This window comes from Lissotriton vulgaris, chromosome 5 (assembly GCF_964263255.1).
Source record: "Lissotriton vulgaris chromosome 5, aLisVul1.2, whole genome shotgun sequence".
Classification (NCBI taxonomy): Eukaryota; Metazoa; Chordata; class Amphibia; order Caudata; family Salamandridae; genus Lissotriton; species Lissotriton vulgaris.
This window is the reverse complement of record NC_141693.1, coordinates 1,295,787,994-1,295,813,453: the sequence shown is the minus strand read 5'-3', so window position 1 is coordinate 1,295,813,453 and position 25,460 is coordinate 1,295,787,994. Positions and strand designations below refer to the sequence as shown.

The 25,460-nt window shown below is 44.6% G+C and overlaps 1 protein-coding gene across 1 annotated transcript in view; it reads right to left on the bottom strand.

The window, feature by feature from the left end:
* Positions 1-25,460, bottom strand: part of ITPR3 (inositol 1,4,5-trisphosphate receptor type 3) — a 588,642-nt gene that overhangs the window by 137,109 nt on the left and 426,073 nt on the right. Inside the window, exons 29-33 of the mRNA XM_086923190.1 lie at positions 22,589-22,711; positions 10,916-11,116; positions 4,283-4,534; positions 3,675-3,800; positions 1,122-1,247 (exon numbers count right to left, since the gene is read on the bottom strand). Of these exons, the coding sequence (XP_086779316.1) occupies positions 1,122-1,247; positions 3,675-3,800; positions 4,283-4,534; positions 10,916-11,116; positions 22,589-22,711 (828 nt within the window). The remainder of the gene's footprint in view (positions 1-1,121; positions 1,248-3,674; positions 3,801-4,282; positions 4,535-10,915; positions 11,117-22,588; positions 22,712-25,460) is intronic.

The following is a 25,460-nucleotide window of genomic DNA, read 5'->3' as shown; positions in this document are numbered from 1 at the left end:
TAAATAAATTACTTCCCACGCTATTCCCCTATAAACCCACAACCCGCTATAGAACATATTTATCAATTAATCAATTAATTATAATTAATTACCAATTAATTAAAATAATTACCAATTAATTAAAATTAATTTATAATTCATACTAATTAATATTTATTTTAACATAATTAAATTACTTCCCACCCTATTCCCCTATAAACCCACAACCCGCTCCGGTACTAAAACATATAATAAATAAATGTATTAATATATATAATGAATACACATATAATATTAATTTTTTTAAATACTTAAGTAAAACATATAACACATACATATTAAAAAACTAAAAAATAATACAAATATCGATATTAGTGTCATCGAAATTAGTGACATCGATATATATGCTATCGATATTACTAACTTCGATATTACTTACATCGATATTAAAAATTTCGATATTACTTACCTTAGGGCCGATATTCTGTCCAACGATATTCTTGACATCGATATTCTGCACTATCGAAATTTCTAACACGATATTTTTGTAAGTCGAAATTAAATACTCCATATTTTGACTGTGCACCATTTATAACAGCTATATACGATATAAAAAAAAGACATTAAATTGTTATTTATTGAGCCAATATTTGGTGTGATTTCTATTCAAGACCACACTCTTATTTTTCCAATAGTTTTTTTGATACTGTATGTATTTTTTTGCATTTGTAGTATGTGAATATAAACTTATGACGTATTAAGAAAAGTAAAAAAAAATAAAAAGATCACACTCAAGGCCACCTCACAGGTGCAGCGGAGCAATTGAGCTTCAAACAGCCCTCACACATGCAAAAGCTCAAACAAAAATTGTACGAGCTTCTCTTGCTTACAGAGTACAGGCAAAGCACGAACATCTACTGATTTTCTCAAACGAAATCCAGATGTTGTACGGACAGCAGTGCTGCTAACATTCCTTACTCACACCAAACAGGTACAGCTTGAATCAGCGCAAGTTTCCCTCACGCACAGGATAACTGCAGCCCTGGCCTGCAGTCGGCATGGAGAGATACACTTTGCCCCTCTTGCTTGTTCTAAGACCTGGATCCTCCTGACCCGCCTCCACCGACACTTGCCCCTCTTACCTGGAGTGAGGTGCTGTTTTCGGAGAATGGTGAGTTGAAGAATGATCTGATGGTCTCCAGTACTACGGTGAGCACATACTTCTCCAGTTGCGTGTCAGAGGAACGCTTCTCTCGCTTGCTGCAGACCTGCAGCAGGAACACATGTGAGTAAGGAAGATGCATGATTTCCAGAATTACAGTCACTAAAGCATTTAAAACCTATGAATGGCATCATGGCAATATCCTGCATGTGTTCCATGTGGAAACTAATGTGGCCACCATGATTGGTTGAGAATGTTGTGGCTTATCAGGTCACCCATATTAGAGCCAGAAGTTCTGGATGTTGATAAGAAAAGGTTGATGTCTCCTGAGGATATGCTCTGGCATGAGTGTGGCATATTGAGACTGTGCAATTTTACTTTTGTTGATGCATGACATTGTCTGCAATTGTTTCTCTTCCTTGAATATATCTGTGTACGGGGAACATCCTTTACAACGCAACTTTTACCACACAGTGCCTTTAAGACGCAACTTTTACAACGCAAACCATTACAACTCATTGCACTCTAGGATAGGGAATAGGTTTAATGTACTATCCAATACCTTCCCTACTATCCACGGGGACTGGAGTTGGAATAGTAAATTAAACTATTCACTATCCAGCCCCCCAAAGCACTACCGTTGTAAAGGCATGCCTTGTAAAAAACGCGTTGTAAAGGCATGCGTGGTAATGGCACACATGCATGCCCTAAAGGCATGGATGTGTGCCACATGGCACACTTCAAAAAGCAAAAAAGTGCTTTTTGAAAGGAAATTGCTTTTTACCACCAACTTGGAGTTGTAGTAAATAGCGATTCCTTAAGGCTGAGGTGCACTGTTTTAAGTTTTACCTACATCGCATTTAAGGAATCGGTATTACCGATTCCTTAAATGCAAGGCCATAAGGAATCGGTATTAAGGAATCGGTAACCGAATCCTCTCTACATCTCAAATGCTTAAATACCGGTCGGTAACAGTGAAATTTAACGAATTTAACCATTACCGAACGGTATTGGGTTACCTACATATGGCCCTAAGTGATTTGCCCAGACTCACAGGGTGTTCAGCGTCATTGCCAAGACTCGAACCCAGTTTCCCAGATTCGAGGACCACCGCCCCAGCCGTTAGGTCAACTTCTCTCCCCAAACTATATCGCTGGAGAATCTGCAGAGGAGAGCACTTCTCTCTCCCATTGTCTATTTGTCCCGTTCCTAGTGTCCGTTTATACTTAACCACCTTCAGTGTGTCCCACTTTAACCAAGAGTTTGATCATAATACATGTCACTAAGGTTCCATCACAGGGTCGTAATGCCCCCTTCTTGCTCAGTGGTCAATTTGTGAAAAATAAGTGCAGGGCTCTCCTTAGGGGGCAGTTTGCACAAGCCTATTGCTTCTATTAGTGCTGCCTGTAACAGAACAAACTAGTAACCATGAAACCCTACAAGTGGGGATAGGATGTGGCGTAGTGGCAAGAGATGCCGATTTTGGTGCTGGAGAACCAGGTTCGAGTTTTGGCGTAGGCTCAACATCCTGTGATACTGGGCAAATCACTTAACCTCAGCACTGGTCTTGCTGCTAGTATAATTGGCCCAGTGTCAGTGTGTCCCTATCCCATTGCGCAAGTTGTACTATTCCAGAATCAGATTGTAACTGTGTGAGTGATTCTCAACGCTAGCATCAGTACTCCCTGGTCTGGTGTAAGTGTGTTCATAACAGTTTGTCTGGATAACCCTGTACTGGCAGAAGTGGTCCCTGACCAATATTAATGGGTCTCTATCTGGTGCCAGTGTATTCCTACCATACTGTCAGAGTCTCATCGAATTGGTGTCAGCTATTTATTGACCAACTCCCTTTGAATCCCCTGATTTCTGCTCTGAGAAATGTCTATGTCCATTGAGGCTGGAAACATGGGTTGTGGAATATGCTCCAGTAAATGGCAAAAGAGGGGGGAGAGGTCATATTGTTGACTGGGTAAAGGGGAGTTCATAACGTGGCAGGCTAATAAAGAAAGACCATGGCATGTGGAGGCTCAATAGAGTGGAGTCTTGGGTTAGCAGAGGAGTGGGCAATGTAAATATGTGAGGAGATGAAGAGAGCTGAGATTATGTGCTTTTATATGTATACACAAATGTGGTATTTGTATAGTGCCAACCTATTCAACAGGCAGTAGACAGTGTCTGGCGGGGAGATAGCATTGGACTCTTGGCTGGAGCACCTTGTGTGTCACAATTTTCTCTGTTACCCTGTCTGAAAATATTTTTGGGTCTTTGGATTACAATTGAAGTCTAAGACCCTCGTTTCATTTTAGTGAAAATTTCAGTCACTGGGGAATCTAAATGGGATGTAAAAGGAGCGCCCAAGAATCGGCCAATACTCAAGGATCGTAAAGAGCTATTAAGAAGGAAGCAGGGTGCTGTGAGTGGAGGAACTGAGCAAATGCCTGCTTGGCCTGAAGTCTTTTTGCCATAGCAGGCCCATCCCGAAGTAAAGAGAAAATTATAGCGTCAGGAGCAATATCCTTTTTTTTTTACCTACCCTTGCCATGTCCAGAGTAAAATTCTCAAAAAGCGTCCAGATGTGGTTGCTAGTGTAGATCTCCTTCATCTCTACCTCTGTGTCCACGTAACAGTGGTTTACAAAGTTCACATAGGAGATCTTAACCTGAAAGGAGGAAAAACAAATCACCAATAAGTATAAGCCTAAACTGCCACAGTCCTGGAATACAATTTTCGATCAAGTCCACCAGATCTCGGAATTGGCCAACATGCACAGCAGAAATGTTAAGGAGGTTTAACATAAGTTTGAATTCTTTAATTTCCTGACCAATAATCATTGAAAATGTCAAGAAGCATTCTCACAAGTCACTGTCAACCTTCTCTTCCATCATAACCCAGCCAACCTTTAAATCCCCAAACTTGTATCACCTAACGTCATTATCCAAATTTTACAAGTGTGACTTTACACAACATCATCTAGTAGTTATACATCCCAGACGTATTCAATTTTTTTAGTCAGCATGTCTTCAATGTGTCTCATTCTGTTGGTATCCCTTATGTTTCCCTGGTTTGGAGTTTATTTCTTTAAGGCTGTTGGGTATGACTCATTCTCTACAGTCTCTTCCCTTACTCAGTGGTCGCGAGTACCTCTGTAATGCAGTCCTCATCAGTCACAACACGGACAACATCCTCCAGTGGTAGCAGGGATGTGCACTTAATCTCAGTGTACACATTCTTCCCCTCAGCACAGGCAGCCAGCAGTTCAACCAGAGAGATGTGGTACATGAGGGGGCTGTTTTCGGGCACACCATCCCGGGCAGCAGTCATCATCTCCACCATGTTGGCATAGGCAGCCTTGTCATTGTAAAATACCACAACATCATCTCCAGCATTTGTCAACTGTGGGACAGAGGTAGAAACATTTGTTTTATTGTTGGGGAAACATGAGAAATAACGACAACTTGTTCTCAGTCCTTAGTAATGCTCATTTTGAAACAAAGGAAATTTGAAAGTGTATAAGCAACACGGGTGTCAGTGCTAACATCATAATCCCTTCATCAAGGTACATCAGGTACACCACCTCTTCCAAAACTGTAAAACCCACAAGTAAAATTGAAAGCTGAACTACCTACTAGCAACACTTATGCAAATGCCAGGCTAACATCAAGGATTGCAGTTACTTCTGTCTTCTAAAAGTCTGATCTACAAAAAAGTGCCACCTTAAAGAATGCTGGCACCAATGCCGGGTCTGGAAATACCAGAAGACACAACGAACCCTGCGTTTCAAGGATGGGCTATACCACCCACAATAACCTAAAAGTACAAGGGTTACCAACTTCAACTGTAAAAATACCAGGAGGAGCGACGGCTGTGGAGTCCCACAGGAGTCAATCATCACTCAAAGTTATTATTTTTCTACTTTGAACCACAAATGTTTAAGGTACCGAAGATGGAATTCTTCATCACAATACAGCACAATTCGAGGAGCTCCTACGAAGATAATATCAATGTTCTAGCATCCAGTTATAGATAACCTCAGAAACCACCAGAAAATAAAAATCCTTCCTTTAGATTTAATTAACTTTCTATTAGCATCTACAATTGAATTTTTCTTTCACTCTTTCTTGACAGTCAACTGTCTTTGCCTTCCCAAGACACATTGTTGGCTTTATTTACGATACTAAGCTAACACTTTCGAAGTGAAACATTTTAATATCTCCATAATTTACAAACAAAAATGAAACCTCTTTTACAAATAGCTGGAATTTGTGTGGCACTTCAATCCCTTGCAATGTCATGGGTCAATGAAGTTAAAGCTCATTTCCCAAGTCTACCCAGCACTATTATTGCTTTGCTGAACGTTTTTCAGCACTCAGTGACAAGAGAAATATCAACAGAGTAGACAAGCATTGGAAATGCAATAGGTCTCGCACCATTAGAGTTAGTGCTTTTAGAATTGTTTATGGGTTTTTTTGTAAATGTTTAGCATTTTTGTTTCCTGTAGCCAATGCTAAAGTATTACAAATAAAAAAAGCCATAAACATTTCTAAAAGCTCTAACTGAAATGGTCTGAGAACTATTGCACTGTGTGAGGGTGAGGGTGAGTGAGGGTGAGGGTGAGTGAGGGTGAGTGAGGGTGAGTGGTTGAGGGTGAGTGAGAGTGAGGGTGAGTGAGGGTGAGGGTGAGTGAGGGTGAGGGGTTGAGGGTGAGTGAGAGTGAGGGTGAGTGAGGGTGAGTGAGGGGGAGTGAGGGTGAGGGGTTGAGGTTGAGGGTGAGGTGTTGAGGGTGAGTGAGGGTGAGGGTGAGTGAGGTGTTGAGGGTGAGTGAGGGTGAGGGTGAGTGAGGGTGAGGGGGAATAGTTGAGGCTGAGTGAGGGTGAGTGAGAGTAAGGGTGAGTGAGGGGTTGAGGGTGAGGGGTTGAGGGTGAGTGAGTGAGGGTGAGGGGTTGAGGGTGAGTGAGGGTGAGGGTGAGTGAGGGTGAGGGGTTGAGGGTGAGTGAGGATGAGTGAGAGTGAGGGTGAGTGAGGGGTTGAGGGTGAGGGGTTGAGGGTGAGTGAGGGTTTGAGGGTGAGGGGTTGAGGGTGAGTGAGGGTGAGGGTGAGTGAGGGTGAGGGATTGAGGGTGAGTGAGGGTGAGTGAGGGTGAGTGAGGATGAGTGAGAGTGAGGGTGAGTGAGGGGTTGAGGGTGAGTGAGGGGTTGAGGGTGAGTGATGGTCAGGGTGAGTGAGGGTGAGGGTGGGTGAGGGGTTGAGGGTGAGTGAGGGTGATTTTGAGGGGTTGAGGGTGGGTGAGGGTGAGGGTGAGTGAGGGTGAGGGGTTGAGGGTGAGTGAGGGTGAGGGTGAATGAGGGTGAGGGGTTGAGGGTGAGGGGTTGAGGGTGAGGGGTTGAGGGTGAGGGGTTTGAGGGTGAGTGAGGGTGAGGGGTTGAGGGTGAGTGAGGGTGAGGGGTTGAGGGTTGGTGAGTGAGGGTGAGGGGTTGAGGGTGAGGGGTTGAGGGTGAGTGAGTGAGGGTGAGGGGTTGAGGGTGAGTGAGGGTGAGGGGTTGAGGGTGAGTGAGGCTGAGGGTGGTTGAGTGAGGATGAGTGAGAGTGAGGGTGAGTGAGGGGTTGAGGGTGAGGGGTTGAGGGTGAGTGAGTGAGGGTGAGGGGTTGAGGGTGAGTGAGGGTGAGAGAGAGGGTGAGTGAGGGTGAGGGGTTGAGGGTGAGTGAGGATGAGTGAGAGTGAGGGTGAGTGAGGGGTTGAGGGTGAGGGGTTGAGGGTGAGTGAGGGTGAGGGGTTGAGGGTGAGTGAGGGTGAGTAAGGGGTTGAGGGTGAGTGAGGATGAGTGAGAGTGAGGGTGAGTGAGGATGAGTGAGAGTGAGGGTGAGAGGATGAGTGAGAGTGAGGGTGAGTGAGGGGTTGAGGGTGAGTGAGGGGTTGAGGGTGAGTGATGGTCAGGGTGAGTGAGGGTGAGGGTGGGTGAGGGGTTGAGGGTGAGTGAGGGTGAGTGAGGGTGAGTTTGAGGGGTTGAGGGTGGGTGAGGGTGAGTGAGCGTGAGTGAGGGGTTGAGGGTGAGTGAGGGTGAGTGAGGGTGAGGGGTTGAGGGTGAGTGAGGGTGAGGGTGAGGGGTTGAGGGTGAGTGAGGGTGAGTTTGAGGGGTTGAGGGTGGGTGAGGGTGAGTGAGGGTGAGTGAGGGTGAGGGGTTGAGGGTGAGTGAAGGTGAGTGAGGGTGAGGGGTTGAGGGTGAGGGGTTGAGGGTGAGTGAGGGGGAGGGGGAGGGGTTGAGGGTGAGTGAGGGTGAGGGGTTGAGGGGGAGGGGTTGAGGGTGAGTGAGGGTGAGGGGTTGAGGGTGAGTGAGGGTGAGGGGTTGAGGGTGATACCAGTGACTGCCATACTAGGAATGAAAATATCAGGGAATTGCCTGGTAGACAAACCAACTAACCACGCTAACAGAAAAATGTGTAATCTGAATTTCTCCATCAAAAATTTAAAAAAGTGGGTCTTTGCAAAAAAATCCCATCAATGAACCAGTGGACATTACCCACGCAACTATCATATCTTCCTGCCAAATCAGGCAAGCTCTTGCCACACTACACATTTCGTTTCCAGGTCCATATCTCTGAAAACAAGTTAGAAAAATCAACAGCCCCCGGATATACAATACTGTAGGCTAGCAGGTCAAACACGGTGAATTTCAAGAGATTGTACCAACGGCTCATGCAGCGAGACAAGTCGATGAACGAAGGCTTTAAGAGCCAACTTCTTGCTTTACAAAACGTATATGGATATCTACAGCAAGTGGAAAGAGCAAGACGCATGCAGACGACGGGTTCAGTGGACTGCGACTGCTCCATGTGCGGGATGGGCTGTACCTGAAAGAGTCTACGCAAAGCAGGGTAACCTGACCCAGGAGGGGGGAGGAGGGAGGAGAAATGCGTCTCGGCCGGAGCAGGGGGCGGAGCAGGGAGAGCGGGCTTCACACGGCCGGCCGGTCGTGAAACTGAAAGCATGGCCGGCCGGCCGTAAGACACAAGCAAGGTGGCGAATGCTTCTATGCAAACTAACCGGCATCCCCGTATAGGTTAAACCACGTTTTAAAGGTAAAACGAACCAAACCACTGAGATCGGCAGAGTGAGGGGAAGGCGGCCAAGATGAAAATGAAGGTCCGGGAGGGCTCGCCAGTGGAAGACCATGGAAATGGTGCGACAGCTGTGACGGGTTCAGTGGACTGCGACTGCTCCATGTGCGGGATGGGCGGTACCTGAAAGAGTCTACGCAAAGCAGGGTAACCTGACCCAGGAGGGGGGAGGAGGAAGGAGAAATGCGTCTCGGCCGGAGCAGGGGGCGGAGCAGGGAGAGCGGGCTTCACACGGCCGGCCGGTCGTGAAACTGAAAGCATGGCTGGCCGGCCGTGAAAGCCTTTGATGCCGCAGGGGGTGGAGCGGCACCAGCTGGGAGAGTAGGCAAGGCAGGCGGCTGGGGGCATGTGCACGCGCATTTAAGCTCAATGCGCATGCGCATTGAGCTTAAATTTCTCGTGCACTGCAAGGAATCGCCACGATTCCTTGCAAGTTGGGGATAAAGAGTGGATAAGCCACCATAGACTCGCAAGCTCGATGCGCATGCGCATCGACAGGCGAGACCTAAAAACCACATCTTACTTTTACTCTTCTATGTTCTCTCCATAGGCTACTCCTGCATGTATGAATCAAATTTAAAGTGTGCTGTATCACACAGAAAGCTATCCATGACCAAGAGCATCATTGCCTCTCTGAAAATTGTCTGTGACAAAGGTAACAAGACAAAGCAGAAACAAAGAATCCCTCAGCATACCCATGGTAAATAACACTAATGGTCTGATGTATCAAATGAAATTCCCTATTCGGTGTCTATGGGAAAATATTAGTACATAATTAGTACGTATGGACCCAAGACGCTTAAGCCAGCCACCTCTTGCTCAGTTCCAAATATATTGATGTCTTTCCATACAGATATTCGCTTTGTATCTTCACTCTTCAGGAAAAAAGTTAAAGAGAGTACTATGTACTTCCCGCTTGGAGAATGATTATGCTGTCTTAAGACAACTATACTCATGCAGGTTTTTCTATCTTCCTTCAAGTTTTTCCATTAAAAGCGCTTAGATTTAATTAGTTTAGGGTGGGCTACGTAAATATCTCAAATTAACAATCACAACTCCTGCGTCAGAAACACCTGTGTTAGAAGAGTTGTACCTTTAGGAAAACGTACACAGCTAACACTTATAGAAATACCAGCATCCTCAATAAACAGTGCTTTCCAAAAAAACAGCTCAAGAGCTAACTGCAACCCAAGCCATGCAGATCATCAACACCTCTAGAAATACAAGAACAACTAATGTCCACTTATTTCTGAAGTCCTACCAGTGATAAAATCAGTGACTACATAGCACAAATGTCGGCCACTTCAATGGCGTGTGGCGCACAACAAATCATAATTACCATTATCAACGACATTACAACCAACATTATAGTTAGCAGCAATTTAAAACAATACTGTGCATAAACATCACTTGCGGAAAAAATAGAAACAGCATTGGGCAAAGATTGGCTTTAAAAACACAACAGAGAGCGGTATCACAACAATAAAAAACAAAACCAAGATTGTCTCATGATGTTTAATGATCGCATGCCTAATAAGCAACAATTGGTTCACCAGTATCATCTCCAGAACTGCAACATGCTAGATAGCTCCACAGGGTCTGATTCACAAAGATATTTCCATGTGCAAGTATGGCTAGAATGTATGAATACAATTTGGCAAAACGTCAAATGCTGGTATAGCTTTTGCAATAGTGATCTATCCCAAAGCTATTCGCCGAGGAGTTGTCACTCCAGGGTTGTTATGCTCTGCAAGTTTATGCACAATAACAAACTTCTCTCTGATCCCTTCCCACCATGAAAAACACATTTATTCCTGAAGAAGACAGGAGTAAATTCCTTCTAGGGAACCCCTCAGAATTGGTGGGTATGCCAAGGAAGGTATATTCCATGTTTGTATTTGCTCAAACGAAAATGAAATTCACAAATGTTTTCCAGACATATGGCTGGAAACCTGCAAGCCAAGTGGTAAAAGCCACAACAACCCCAAAATGGCAATGCGGGGCAATCTTAGGTAGTAGCATTTGATTACAGCAGATATTTATTTTGTGGCAATTAACTTGAAAATGTAACTTATTTCTTTTAGGGAAATGTTTACTGAAAACAGCAAGCAGAATACTGGACTATAGTGGTTGGTTGTAGAAAAAAAGACTAGAAAGATAATGGTATAGTTAAAAATGTAGCATTTTAGAATGAACGCTATTTGCTGTGCTAAATACACATTGTCTGTAAAACAAGAGATCGTTGAAGCTATGCTCTGCAAGGTTCAGCTACAATGGGCACTAAAGTTCAAATGTTGTTTATTTATCATGAACACAATTTTTTATAAACAATGGTAAAGGTTGCCAGAGCGGGTCCCACTGACAGTAAGAAGATGACACCTATATTTCAAAGGGACCAGTAAAATATTTTCTAGATGTTTTTTCGTCAATCTGCATTTTGTTTAATTAACATTCACAAACTCATTAAATCACAACAAATAGATAAACACCTATGAAAGGGAGACAATGGTAAAGATGCTATCAGTTAGAACAAACATGCTCGTGAGCCATGAGCAAAAGTAAAGTACCACCACCACTACCATCACAGAGGTCATCAACACACAGAGTGCCTACAAAGCTCACTCATGGTACATTTTTCGTCAAAATGTTAAACACTCTTACCTCAGTCATGATCATGTCCTGGCATTTCTTGATGTATTTGTTCTCTGCCTTGATAATGGTGTGCAGGAAGTCTAGATACTGCACGTGGCGACCATGTGTGGCCAGACAGTGAATGAAATGCTGCAGTACTGTTTCACTGATCTCAGAGCAGAGCTGGTAGTTGTTCAGAAAAATGTGCTGCATCGTCTCAGCCTCCATAAGCTGTGAAGAGGCCAAAGAAATTGCAGAATCAGAACCAGGAGAATTAGTCTAGACCATTTCAATACTGCATGGACCAATCTCTGCTCCCTTCATCAAAGATAAAACCACAGAGAAGAGCTGTAAACTAATCTGAAAATCTACAGCTCCTTCTACCCCACATTATGCCTGAAAAACTCAACTCAACTACCCGATTCAGCTGAAGGGGACAATCATAGATCTAAGGCAATACCTCAATAACCCAGAACTCCTTGTCCTAAGTTAGATCCATCTAAAAGGAGTCATGACGGACCACAAAAACCCATCTTTACTACACCTTAGAAAATACATTGAACTGGATGAAAAGTGTAACAAGGATACTGCGACAGAACTAACAATAAAAGATTTCTACTCCTGCCACACTGAATTTAGACCAAAGTTGAAGAGAGGTGTGACCACTTAAAGACTTCAAAAGACCATTTATTCTATATCAGCTCAATGTTAAGCAGCCTTAAAGTAGCTAAAGACCAACTCCAAGATAGACTTCAATGAACTACTTTCACTGCAGGTCAGTCTTTATTAGAAGGCCTACAGAACATATCAAAACTCCAAAGAATATTTCTACTGCCTTTACCTCGAATCATGTATGGTAGAAAGGAACAAACACTGAACCACCCCAATCAATCAGCTACCATTCTCTACTTCAGTCCACTCACAGGTCTGTACATGGTCATCTTATATTCGCAAAACTATTTTCTGCCCACACACGAGTAATGCTTCTCACACACTGCCCACCTTCATTTTATCCCTTTCATTTGTGACTGTTTGCATGATTAAAAACTGCTTCGGACCATCTTTCAACTAGTAGTGTGAGAAATCATTTCCAAGAAAAATATGGATAATTTTCCGAAAAATAAACATATGTATAGAATATATTTCACTGGTCTGCACAAGAGCTGAAGGCTAGGGCTTAACTCGCATCCAAAAATCATGCAGGATACAGGTATGAGACTGGTTCAAGGAGAAATGGTTGTGAGACTGCAGTGCATATCATTTGTTGAGTTCTTATAAGACTTTTCCTCCATCAATCAGTCTCCTGTGGGTGAAAATTACATAAAAAAGTGTAACCTGGAGAAAGAAGAAAATGAATGATGCAAAATACATAAAGCCTAACATTCAAGAATTATGTAAGATTGTTTTAAAAATGCCTACTCATTGTGAGGCACCATGAGTATCAAATTTATTTTATTTTAGGTTGATATCTATCTCAGGCCTTCATGAGACTGAAGTGAGTGTCTACTCATTGTCCTTGGAGCAGACTGACAGATCGAAGGATATCTTCGCTATTGCTGACGAAATAGCCAATGTAGAGAGAGTTCTACCTAAACCCAGACCGACCCAAGAACTATGTAACTCTCTAAATAAACTACATCCTGGAAACAATCTCTAACATTAAAGCTAGTATCCCAATTTACAGCCCCATGGAGGCTCCATCTGCCACGATAATTAATCCGTTTACCTTGGATAACCTCCCTGCCATTAATACCCAGTCCCTCCTGGACCTGTTGTCCAGAGTCAAATCTGGCTCCCCCATGGACTGTTGTCCACCTCATATCTTAAAAGACACCCTTTCCGCCCTACCACATACGACAATGACCCTCTTGAATGAATCCCTCTCGAAGGGCCGGTTCCCCAAAGCATTCAAGGACGGAAATTGTGGTCCACCTCCTAAATGAAACGGGAGCAGACCCCAGAACTTATCCAATTATCGGCCCATTTCCCTGCTCCCCTGCCTGGCCAAGGTTCTAGAAGCCCACGTGGCAAAGTGCCTGTCCAATTTCATGGAGCATTTTTAATATCTAGACTCTCACCAGGTGGGATTATCGCCGCTCACTCTACGGAGACTGTGATCCTAGCTGTACTGGATGCCCTACGAGAAAAAGCAGAAAAAAGGCACCCCTCAGGCCCTGGTGCTTTTAGACCTCTCTGCCTCATTTGACACGGTCGATCATGTAATCCTGATGGATGGTGTCAGGCAGGACGGCATCCAGGGCTCAGCCCTCAGCTGGATTGGGTCTTTTCTCAAGGGTCGTACCCAAGCGGTACGCTTAGCCTCATTTACTGCACCCAAGTTAACAACTACGTGTGGGGTCCCACAGGGATCATCACTATCCCCTCCATCTGTTTAATCGGTACCTTTTACCTTTGGTTCAGTCTCTGAAGGAACAGAAGGTGACCACCTTCAATTATGCTGATGACCTAAAGTTAATTTTCACCATAGATAACTCCCCCAACTTAGTCCTGGAATTCCAGGCCACCATGCTCCATATTCGCCATTGGATGGACCAAAACCATTTAAAACTCAATCCAGGCAAGACTGAACTAGTCCTGACAGGGAACAGTCAGACCTTCTTGGGCCCACATTACATGCCGGCGGAACTCGGTATGCCCCCCCCCAACCCGATACCTCTGTCAAGAGCCTAGGGGTCACCATAAACAACAACCTATCGTTAAGAACACAAGTTGGTGCAGTGGTCTCGACCTGTTTCTTTCAGTTACATAAAATTAGAAAGATCAGCCGTCTGGTTACTCATACAGCACTGATACAGGTTGTGATAGCCATGGTACTATCACATTTAGACTACGCCAACTCCATATACCTAGGCATGCAAAGTTTCCTAATCAAACGGCTTCAGATGGTCCAGAACCAAGCTGCAAGACTGATCCACCAACAACCCAGATGGCAATCCGCCAGACCTCTTTTTAAAAAATACTACACTGGCTCCCCATTCCCCAACGTAAGACTTTCAAGACGGGATGTCTCATCTTCAAGTCTCTATACAGCCGGAGCCCCAAATTTATTAACTTCCTCTTATCAAAGTACACTCCATCCCGCTCAGTCCACCTCCAGCTACTGCCCACCCCTGCCTTCAAGCTAAAACGCCAGGGAGGCTGCAGGTTCGCATCCTTGGACCCTAGACTGTGGAATTCCTTCCCACTGGAGATTTGGTCATGTACCAATCTGCTAAGCTTCAGGAAAATGCTCAAGACATGGCTGTTTGTGCAGGCTTACGACTAACTTCATCCAACGGTCCCAGCACACTCTAGTTAGCGCCATGAAACCTCCTGGTGTATTTAACATAACACAACATTACAAGACTCCAGACCATGCCTACATCCTCCAACCTTCTTCACACTGTAGCAATAACCATCTAAATACATTTCTCTATTTAGAAGGGCACTGCATGGGCCACTTTATTTAACTATTCACAGTGCCTGGGCAAATTACTGGTGCTGCCCACTGCTTTATAAAATGTGCCCTTCTTTTAATCACATTCTAATTATGAACTATGACGGACAATTGCAGAATACGCCAAAAGCCCTCGGCTAGAAAAATGGGCCCAGATTTACTATTCTTTGGCTCAATGCAGCAAGACAACTTGCTGTTGTGCGCCAAATGGAGAAAGCATGAATGCATCAACATTTACTAATATGTGGCACATTCCTGCTCCCTCTCTCTGCGCTGGTGCACACAGTACTAGCTCCAACAAAGACACCCTTTTGCCATGGTGTAATGGTGCCTGCGTTGCAGGCAGAATTGTTTTTGTGCAGGAAGGGACAACCTTCTGCACAAAAACAATCCTAAGATGTATTTTCCTCTTTCTAGTGTGCTGCAGAATGCAGCACATGTAGAAAGAGGAAATAACAAGACAAAAAAGATATTCCTCCTTGTTACACATATGTTGGCATGGTGTGCCATTTTGACACATTCCAAGGTTTACTAATCTTAGTAAATCAGGGACTGTGCCAAAGTCAATGGGTAAATGCATGGGAACACACACACCCCACCCATGGAATGCCTTCCTAATGCAGAGAAGTGCAAGGCAGCAACTTGTGCTGCCTTGCGTTACTCTAGATTAGCTAAGCCATGCACAGCCATGCAAGGTGGCTTTGCATAGCTAAGTAAAACTCACTTAAGTCCTTGCGTTGCCTTGTGCCTCCTCGCATGACGCAATAGGAACATAATGGCTTAATAAAACTGGGCCCAAGTATCTAGATGACATAGTGACAAGTCATCATTCTAAGAAGTCAATCAATACCATTATTTGTGAAACTATCATTCGCCTTTGACATAGGGGCATATGTACAAGGAAGTGGCGGAGTGAGGCATTAGCAATCATGGCTTTACGCCTCACTCGGCCACTTCTGAAATGCAAGGCTGCACCATATTTACAAGGATATGGTGCAGCCTTGAGTTTCCCCCTGAGCTGGCGATACACTTAGCAGTGTAGCGCCAACGCAGATGACCCTTCCTGCACATAGACAACCCTAAAATGCCATGTTGTCACTTTTATGTGTGCTGCTTCACGCAGCACACATGAAAGTCACAAAATGGCATTTTTTTTACAGATTGTTTATGCAAAGGAAGGGTGACCTTCCTGTTTATAAACAATCCATCGCAGTTTGCTTTTTCCATGTGTGCTGCACAAAGGAGCACACATGGAAAAAGCAAAAACGAGGAGAAATAATGCATTTCTCCTTGTTTTGCCAAGTTAAGACCAGGTTTTCCCTGGTCTTAATTTTGGGGCTCCCTCCTATGTACGCTGCCCTTGTACATATAGTATTTACAACAAGGGGTGGTGAGGGACAGAGTCTCTGAATTAAGCAGAAAGCTCTCACCCAGTCAAGAGATCAGGGCTAGATCCAACACCGTTTTTTAGCTCACTGCACCATCCCAGTTTCAGAACCTGGCTGTATGCAAATTAGTCTGTTCCTGTCCCAGTGCATGATGGGAACAGGGCAAACCAAACTACAAAAGCCAATTCTTACACTGGGAAGGAAACAAGCTCCCTTTCTCACTGCTCCATCAGGATTCAAGCAAGCCGGGCCGAAGAAGGCTGAAATGCCAGAAACCGGTCCCCGGTAGCTTGTCTCCTTTCTGGTGAAGAATTGGCTTGGTAGTTTAGTCTGCCCTGTTCCCATGATGCACTGGGCCAGGGACAGACTGATTTGCATATAGCCAGGTTCTGAGCTGGGATGGGGCAGTGAGATAAATAACGGTGATGGATCAAGCCCTGATCTTTGGACTGGGTAAGAGTGGTCTGTTTAACTCAGACACTCTGTTCATCACCACCCCCTTTTCTAAATCGTTTTTGGCCACTATAGGTGTGGCAGGGTATACTCAGACATGAGTCCCTTTCTCACTGCTCCATCAGGATTCAAGCAAGCCGGGCCGAAGAAGGCTGAAATGCCAGAAACCGGTCCCCGGTAGCTTGTCTCCTTTCTGGTGAAGAAATGGCTTGGTAGTTTAGTCTGCCCTGTTCCCATGATGCACTGGGCCAGGGACAGACTGATTTGCATATAGCCAGGTTCTGAGCTGGGATGGGGCAGTGAGATAAATAACGGTGATGGATCAAGCCCTGATCTTTGGACTGGGTAAGAGTGGTCTGTTTAACTCAGACACTCTGTTCATCACCACCCCCTTTTCTAAATCGTTTTTGGCCACTATAGGTGTGGCAGGGTATACTCAGACGTGAGTCCCTTTCTCACTGCTCCATCAGGATTCAAGCAAGCTGGGCCGAAGAAGGCTGAAATGCCAGAAACCGGTCCCCGGTAGCTTGTCTCCTTTCTGGTGAAGAATTGGCTTGGTAGTTTAGTCTGCCCTGTTCCCATGATGCACTGGGCCAGGGACAGACTGATTTGCATATAGCCAGGTTCTGAGCTGGGATGGGGCAGTGAGATAAATAATGGTGATGGATCAAGCCCTGATCTTTGGACTGGGTAAGAGTGGTCTGTTTAACTCAGACACTCTGTTCATCACCACCCCCTTTTCTAAATCGTTTTTGGCCACTATAGGTGTGGCAGGGTATACTCAGACATGAGTCCCTTTCTCACTGCTCCATCAGGATTCAAGCAAGCCGGGCCGAAGAAGGCTGAAATGCCAGAAACCGGTCCCCGGTAGCTTGTCTCCTTTCTGGTGAAGAATTGGCTTGGTAGTTTAGTCTGCCCTGTTCCCATGATGCACTGGGCCAGGGACAGACTGATTTGCATATAGCCAGGTTCTGAGCTGGGATGGGGCAGTGAGATAAATAACGGTGATGGATCAAGCCCTGATCTTTGGACTGGGTAAGAGTGGTCTGTTTAACTCAGACACTCTGTTCATCACCACCCCCTTTTCTAAATCGTTTTTGGCCACTATAGGTGTGGCAGGGTATACTCAGACATGAGTCCCTTTCTCACTGCTCCATCAGGATTCAAGCAAGCCGGGCCGAAGAAGGCTGAAATGCCAGAAACCGGTCCCCGGTAGCTTGTCTCCTTTCTGGTGAAGAATTGGCTTGGTAGTTTAGTCTGCCCTGTTCCCATGATGCACTGGGCCAGGGACAGACTGATTTGCATATAGCCAGGTTCTGGGCTGGGATGGGGCAGTGAGATAAATAACGGTGATGGATCAAGCCCTGATCTTTGGACTGGGTAAGAGTGGTCTGTTTAACTCAGACACTCTGTTCATCACCACCCCCTTTTCTAAACCTTGTACATATAGGGCAACATCAAAATCAATGGATGTTGTGGTGGAATGCCCACCACACACCCACTGCCCACCCCTTTCACGCTAACCATGGTGAGAAAGGGGGCCTTATTTACAAGGCAGGGTTAAGCCACGCTAAGTGGCTTAACACTGCCTTGCAATTAAGGCTAAACCCCTATTCCCACCACAACGTCAGAAAAAGTTACTTTGTTGTGGCGATAGGGGCTTGTACATATGCCCCATAGTGTCAAATTCTATTCTTCTGTCTAGACTGTCGGAGGTCAGTATGTTATGTTATTTTATGTTATATGTATTTATTTCATGCGCAGATACCCAACAGATTGTCCCGGCGCTTACTTGGGAAAAGGAGACAAAAAACAGCGAAGCAACTAGAAGATAAGTGTTTTAACGTAACTTTTTTTTTTAATTACAAGATCTTGTATGCCGCGCAGCGCCAAGGGTTATGCATTCCATGCCAAAACAGCTTTCCGCACAAAGGAACTCCCACCAAGCCTTTGGCGTTTGAACCTAGGGGTCTGCACCAGAAGTTGGGAAGAAGACCGCAACTGTCTCACTGGATTATAGAAGGCAAACCTCTTCTGTAGTTAAGTAGGACCCGAAACATGAAGAGCCCTATGGGTGATAGCCAAAGTTGTACATTTTATTCATGAATCCACAGGGAGCCAGTTTAAAGAGTGCAAATGAACGCACACACTACACCTGCTCGATACCCCTAGCAGGAGTCTGGCAGCCGAATTTTGAACAACCTGCAATTTATTCAGGAGGTAGCCGGAAATGCCCACATAAAGTGCATTGGCATAGTCCAGGCGGGACAAGATCAAGGTGCGAACAACCGTTTCTTTAGCATGTCTTGGAAGGAGAGGAAGAAACTTCCTCAGTGCTTTCAGAGTGCCGAAGCATTTCCCAACCAGCTTCTTGACCTGGGATGAAAAAGACAGGTTCTCATTGAACCAAACCCCCAGGTTTTTAGCAGCATTACCCATTGCACTAGACAAGAGGAAGCCGGGGGGCCATAACCTCTCTCTGAAGTTAGCAGGAAAAACGCCATACAAAAGGACCTCTGAATTCTCTTCATTGCACTTTAGCTGCGCCTGAGCAAACCAGCAAAAGACAGAGGCCAAACAATGTTGAGCCGAGAGAACTGAATCATCGTCCCTTTCCCAGGAGAACAGAAGCTGGATATCATCAGCGTAGGCCATCCCCTTAGCCCCTAATGACTCCGCTAAGTAAATCAGCGGAGTGAAATAGATGTTAAAGAGAAGGGGGCTAAGGGATGACCCCTGCGGGATCCCAGTGGCCACCCGCTGGGGCACAGAGGCACACGGTGGAAGCCAGATCTGCTGTGAGCGGCCTTCCAGGAAGGACCTGATCCAGCCCCAGACAGACCCGGATATACCAATCTCCGAGAGGCGATCCAGGAGCAGCGAGTGGGGCACAGTGTCGAATGCTGGCAAGAGGTCTAGAAAGACCAATGCGGCTCTCCCCCGGCATCCAAACACTCACGAATAGCCTCTGACATCAGAGCTGATTCCGTATTTAACAAGGACCGGAATCCGGATTGAGCCGGATGTAACAGACCCGAGACCTCGACGAAATTGGTCAGTTGATTTGTAATGACCTTCTCACAGACCTTAGCCAGACTTGGCGGAAGCGAGATAGGGCGGTAATTTCCCGGTAACAACGGGTCAAGGGATGGATTCTTGAGGAGGGGGAGAATTGTGCCAGCTTCTAAGAAGCTGGAACAAGAGCTTCCTGCAATGACATGGTAACAATTTGATTAACTTTGGGATTGATGGTGTCCGCGCAGTGGCCAGAAGTCTAGCAGAACAGGGATCAGTTGGAGATTCTGACTTCTAGGCTTTGAGAATTTTAAGGGAGCAGGCCAGATCTATTGGCTCAAAGGCTTACAGCATATTAGCAAGACCAGCAACAGACTGGCCAGAATGGGAGCCATGGGCGCCCTTGTACAGGAGGAGAAAGTAGCTTGTATAATGCAAATTGTGTCCAGAAAAAACTTAGTGAGAGTATTGCACCAGGACTACGAAATTGGCACAGCACGAGCCTGGGCACTGGGAGACATAAAACTTTGCACAATAGAAAAGATTTATTTGGAATTATTGTTGGCCTGATCGATACGTAAAGTATAGTAACAACTTTTAGCGACCGCTATAGCGATGTAATATCTTTTTTGTTTGGTAAAACGCCATACAAAAGAACCTCTGAATTCTCTTCATTGCACTTTAGCTGCGCCTGAGCAAACCAGCAAAAGACAGAGGCCAAACAATGTTGAGCCGAGAGAACTGAATCATCGTCCCTTTCCCAGGAGAACAGAAGCTGGATATCATCAGCGTAGGCCATACCCTTAGCCCCTAATGACTCCGCTAAGTAAATCAGCGGAGTGAAATAGATGTTAAAGAGAAGGGGGCTAAGGGATGACCCCTGCGGGATCCCAGTGGCCATCCGCTGGGGCACAGAGGCACACGGTGGAAGCCAGATCTGCTGCGAGCGGCCTTCCAGGAAGGACCTGATCCAGCCCCAGACAGACCCGGATATACCAATCTCCGAGAGGCGATCCAGGAGCAGCGAGTGGGGCACAGTGTCGAATGCTGGCAAGAGATCTAGAAAGACCAATGCGGCTCTCCCCCGGCATCCAAACACTCACGAATAGCCTCTGACATCAGAGCTGATTCCGTATTTAACGAGGCCCGGAATCCGGATTGAGCCGGATGTAACAGACCCGAGACCTCGACGAAATTGGTCAGTTGATTTGTAATGACCTTCTCACAGACCTTAGCCAGACTTGGCGGAAGCGAGATAGGGCGGTAATTTCCCGGTAACAACGGGTCAAGGGATGGATTCTTGAGGAGGGGGAGAATTGTGCCAGCTTCTAAGAAGCTGGAACAAGAGCTTCCTGCAATGACATGGTAACAATTTGATTAACTTTGGGATTGATGGTGTCCGCGCAGTGGCCAGAAGTCTAGCAGAACAGGGATCAGTTGGAGATTCTGACTTCAAGGCTTTGAAAATTTTAAGGGAGCAGGCCAGATCTATTGGCTCAAAGGCTTACAGCATATTAGCAAGACCAGCAACAGACTGGCCAGAATGGGAGCCATGGGCGCCCTTGTACAGGAGGAGAAAGCAGCTTGTATAATGCAAATTGTGTCCAGAAAAAACTTAGTGAGAGTATTGCACCAGGACTACGAAATTGGCACAGCACGAGCCTGGGCACTGGGAGACATAAAACTTTGCACAATAGAAAAGATTTATTTGGAATTATTGTTGGCCTGATCGATACGTAAAGTATAGTAACAACTTTTAGCGACCGCTATAGCGATGTAATATCTTTTTTGTTTGGTTCTAAGTGCGTGTTTCGCCATAGGGCAGTAACCGCTAGAGCGCCATGCCCTCTCCAGTATTTTACATTCCTGTTTCAAGTCTTTCAGCCCTGGAGAGAACCACGGTTTGGAGGGGGAATCTCTTGCCAGCTTAGGCCGGCATGGTATTAGTATTAGTGAATTAGCTCAACTGTGGTGTAAATCCAATCTACAGGATAGCAGTAAGACTGCACTTAAAGGCCAGAATTTAAAACATTAAATCAGGTTGTCACTAAGGGGTCAGTACTGAGCTCTACATTGTTTAATATCTACATTTGTCCTTTGAATAACCTAGTAAGATCTTTTAGACTGCATGAATTATTCAGACAGTTCTCAAATAATTATCTCCATGGATCAATATGGGTTGCGATTTATTGACTACTTCCATCTTTGCATGTCTGTGGTCACTTCCTGGTTATGCTCTGATACGCTTAATTTAATTCTGGCAAAACAGAGTTCCTTTCGATTCACCAAAGTCTCCCTTTGTGACCCTTTCCAACCTATTACTGGCCTACACCTTGTTCTGTGTCACATTGTCCAGTGAAATCACTGAGAAATCTGGCCTTTTACCGATCTTTCTCTGGTAAGACAAGTTAACCACCTCTCGTCCACATGCTGCTTGTTGTTACGGGTACCAAGTAAAATTTTACCACCTCTTCCTGTAGTTTGTCGTTTAGAGGTCCAGGTGACCACCCTGAGTCATCTTGACTACTGCAAACTCTTTCTTTCTGGGTGTATCATCGGGCCTGTTCATGAAGCTCTAACGCATTCAGAATGTAGCAGGCAAACTTCGTCTTGGTCTTCCTTCTCTGCTTTATCTACTGTTGCATTGTACTAATTGCATTGGTTCCCACTGTTGAAGGGGAATGCTTTCAAATCTCTCTGTCATGTTCATAGAGCTTTCTATCACACTGGTCCAAAACATCTGGGAAATAAGTTCACACATTATGTCCCAGGCCGTACTCTCCAGTTAAAGATACCTCACTACTCAGATTTAACCGGACTCAGTCTGCTGGCAGGGTTTTCTTGTTCTTAGAAGAGCCAAACTGTGGAACGCTCTTCCTGTACCTTTACATAAAACGCTTAACATGCTGGACTTTAGGAACGCCTTAAAGACATGGCTATATCCTCAGCAGCCTCTTTTCCTCTTCCTTTTTTCTGCATTAGGACACCTGTATAAACAGCAGCACGTTGAATAAAATGAATAACATAACATTAATCAGAATGAAAATGGTGGGTAACATTTTACTGATGTGAATGAACCTCTTCTTCCTTCATGGTATGCCCCGCAGAATGCTTTTGCATATGCCATAATGCCCTTTCAAGTGAAGACCACGAGATCGTGAGTCACAGATTGCCATGCTGTACTCATACCAGGACTTTGAGAACCTCTGCTAAGGCACACCTAATAATTCCAACTAAGACACCCTTAAATGGGACTAAGCCAAGATGGAACTCCCTTCCTCTTGAGATTATGTTAATATGAGACCCCCTCTATCATAATATAGCTGAAAACATGGCTGTTTGTTAGATCGGTTATTTAGTTCCTGGTTGTATCTCTTTTCTTGCACTTACCCCTGGAGTGAGGAAAAGGGACAAATGTTTGTGCAGCAAAGCCTGATTCTCCGGATTTCCCAAGCAGAACTTCTGCAGGAACTGGTGGGTGTACTTCAGAATCTCCCGCATCTTAGTGTCAGTCTGAGGGAAGGAAACAAAGTAAGAGATGTGAAGAAGCAGGTGTGTTCATATGTGGTCCCCAACACATTGTCACAACACCATTGTACTCTAGTCATTCATATGTTGCTACTCAAAACAAATATAAAATGGTTTTTCTTCAGCCTCAAGTCTGGGAACATTTGGACTAAATTCATCCTCAGTGAGGAGTGCAGTGAGTGAGTGACTTCGTATAAAACTAAAGGCACAGCCAGTGAATCTTTTATGCATTTTGTTTAACTTAATTAAGTTCAGTAAAAGTACAAATTAGCTCCAAAAACTTAAGCAAGGAAATCGAAGGCCTCCATAAAATATATTGTTCTTTAAATAAGAATTCTAGATGTGAAGCCTCTAAAGTATTCTTTAACCACCCTGCATTCCTTGTGTCCTGCTTAGGACTGTTACAAATCGCACTGATTGACTGCTATCATATTTTGCCTTGGAATTTAAAAACGTTTGGGCAAGAGGACGCCATAGGGGGCATCACTTAATTATTAACTTTCAGTTTAACCAATGAAGATATTGACATCTAACATTTTATGGATGAAACCAGTTTGACGTTCCAAAACAATGATTCGCTTTTAGCATTCTAGGTATTAACAAGATGGGTACAGACTTCGCTGAGCAAAATGATCTAATAATCTACAAAACTATGTATTCAGTGCATTAGAAAGTAAATCTGTATATTCACATAGCTAGTCTCTGTAGAGCACTTTGAAGAAGGCCTACAAACCCTCAAAGATGAAGCAAAGGTATAATTTTTTTTCAAGAAGAAATAAGAGAGAAAAGAAAAAGAAGGAGCCTCAGCTGCAAAATCTCCTCTACATTCTTAAGCTGGAGGTACAACAACCATTGACACATGCATGATAGTCATTCCAGGGTACACAATTCCAATCAAGGAAACTGGAAGAAAGAAGATACTTTCTGTAAAAACTGTTTTGAATCTGGAAGACTTTATAGATGTACATGCAGTACATCCTACTTCTATCTAGTGGCTACATTGGTAAACGCTTCTTGATTACTTAACCCGTTTACATCGGCGGCAATTCCATCGTGATGCGGGCTTTTGGCGGAGTGGACGGGGCTGCGTCGGTCAACGTTTGCGCGCAGCACCCAGCAGGTAGTGCTCGCGTTTGAGCACGAAGGGGTTAAATCTTAAAACTTTTAATGTTGACTACATTATGACATCACCCAAAACCCACAATGGCCAAGAGTTTAGAGACCATATTTAGAATGGCACAGTTGGCAAACAACTATGGTATTGAAAGTTATCCTGAGAGATTGCCAGTGATTAGATTGTTTATGAGCATTCAACCCATTGCTTTTTGGGTGTTTGATTGCCATTAGTATGCCTGGAAACCTTAGACTGACATAGCTGTCCAATCCAACTACTGCCAAGGTTTATGAATTTTATAAAGTAGTACATTTGCATCCATTCAAGATGTACTTCTATGGGTGTAGATTTTCTACTTATTTTGTAAACCGGTAATGAGGGGGCAAATTTACAAAGACGTGGAACAACGCAGTGCCGCAAGCAAATTTGCTGCAATACACCACCTGAACACAGTTCTGCTCTCTCCATGACCTAAAGTATACAATAAGGTGAAGGATGGAATGCTTGAGATAATCTCAGCCACTGGAAGTTACTCGGGCCGCATCCCAATCCATCGTTATTTCGCACACCGTCACACTTCAGTTTGGGCCCAGCCATATGCAAATCAGTCTTGACTTCACTTCAATGGGAACCATCTAGTCTCAATTGACAGGCCAGGTCCTTCTTGAACCGGAACACGAGCAACTCAGGACTCGTTTTGCCCTAGTTAGGACTCATCAACTAGACATAGCTTAGTTCCAGTGACACAGTATGCACGGGACCCACGTCTGGGCAAACCCACTAAAGTATACAAAAAATGATGGATGGAATGCTTAAATTAAACTCAGCCACTGGTAATTACTTGGGCTGCATCCTAATTCATTGTTAGTTTGCAAACCCTCCCACCTCAGTTTGGATCCAGCCATATGCTTAGTTAGGGCTCATCAGCCAGTAATACCTTGGTTCCAAACTGAGGTGGCAAGGCACCTGCCCCAGCCCCCCACAGAGCTAGGCCCCTGTGTGTATATCTGATATATTACTAACAAAAGGCAAGTTTTAACTTTCTTATGTGTACAATGCGCCCTTGGCCTCAAGTGTAATGAGCTAATGAATAATAACTAAATCCAATTTAAAATACTTTTCTTGGTAATAGGATGCTCTTCTTGTTTCAGCTTAGTTTTTATTAAAAACGAACTTTTGCACTATCACTTTAATACTTTATTGCACTCCTTACAGCTAGTGTAGGTAGACATATTTCTGGTGCTGATCATGGATTAGGAATACATGTTTAGAAGCATTTATAATATTGAGCTTGAGCACAGCTCCAGTTTTAATAATTTGAAAAAATGTCTATTACATTGTTTTTCAAACTTCTTTTATCACTGAACATTAGAGCCAAGTTCTAAAAGGACCAACCTTTGACAAGCCATACAAACTCAGAGCCGGGTACAGACAAGGGTTACACTCCGCCAGGCATAATAGTATTAACCCAATATTCCCATGCCCTGCACAAATATTGCTCGAAATGAACTTGATTGGTCGAAAAAATGCTTTAAAATGCAAATAAAGAGAAGGGCAAGGGAAAAGGGGGAAAGGGTAGGAGGAGGATACAGAGCAGCCCCAAGACGCAAATGTGTACTG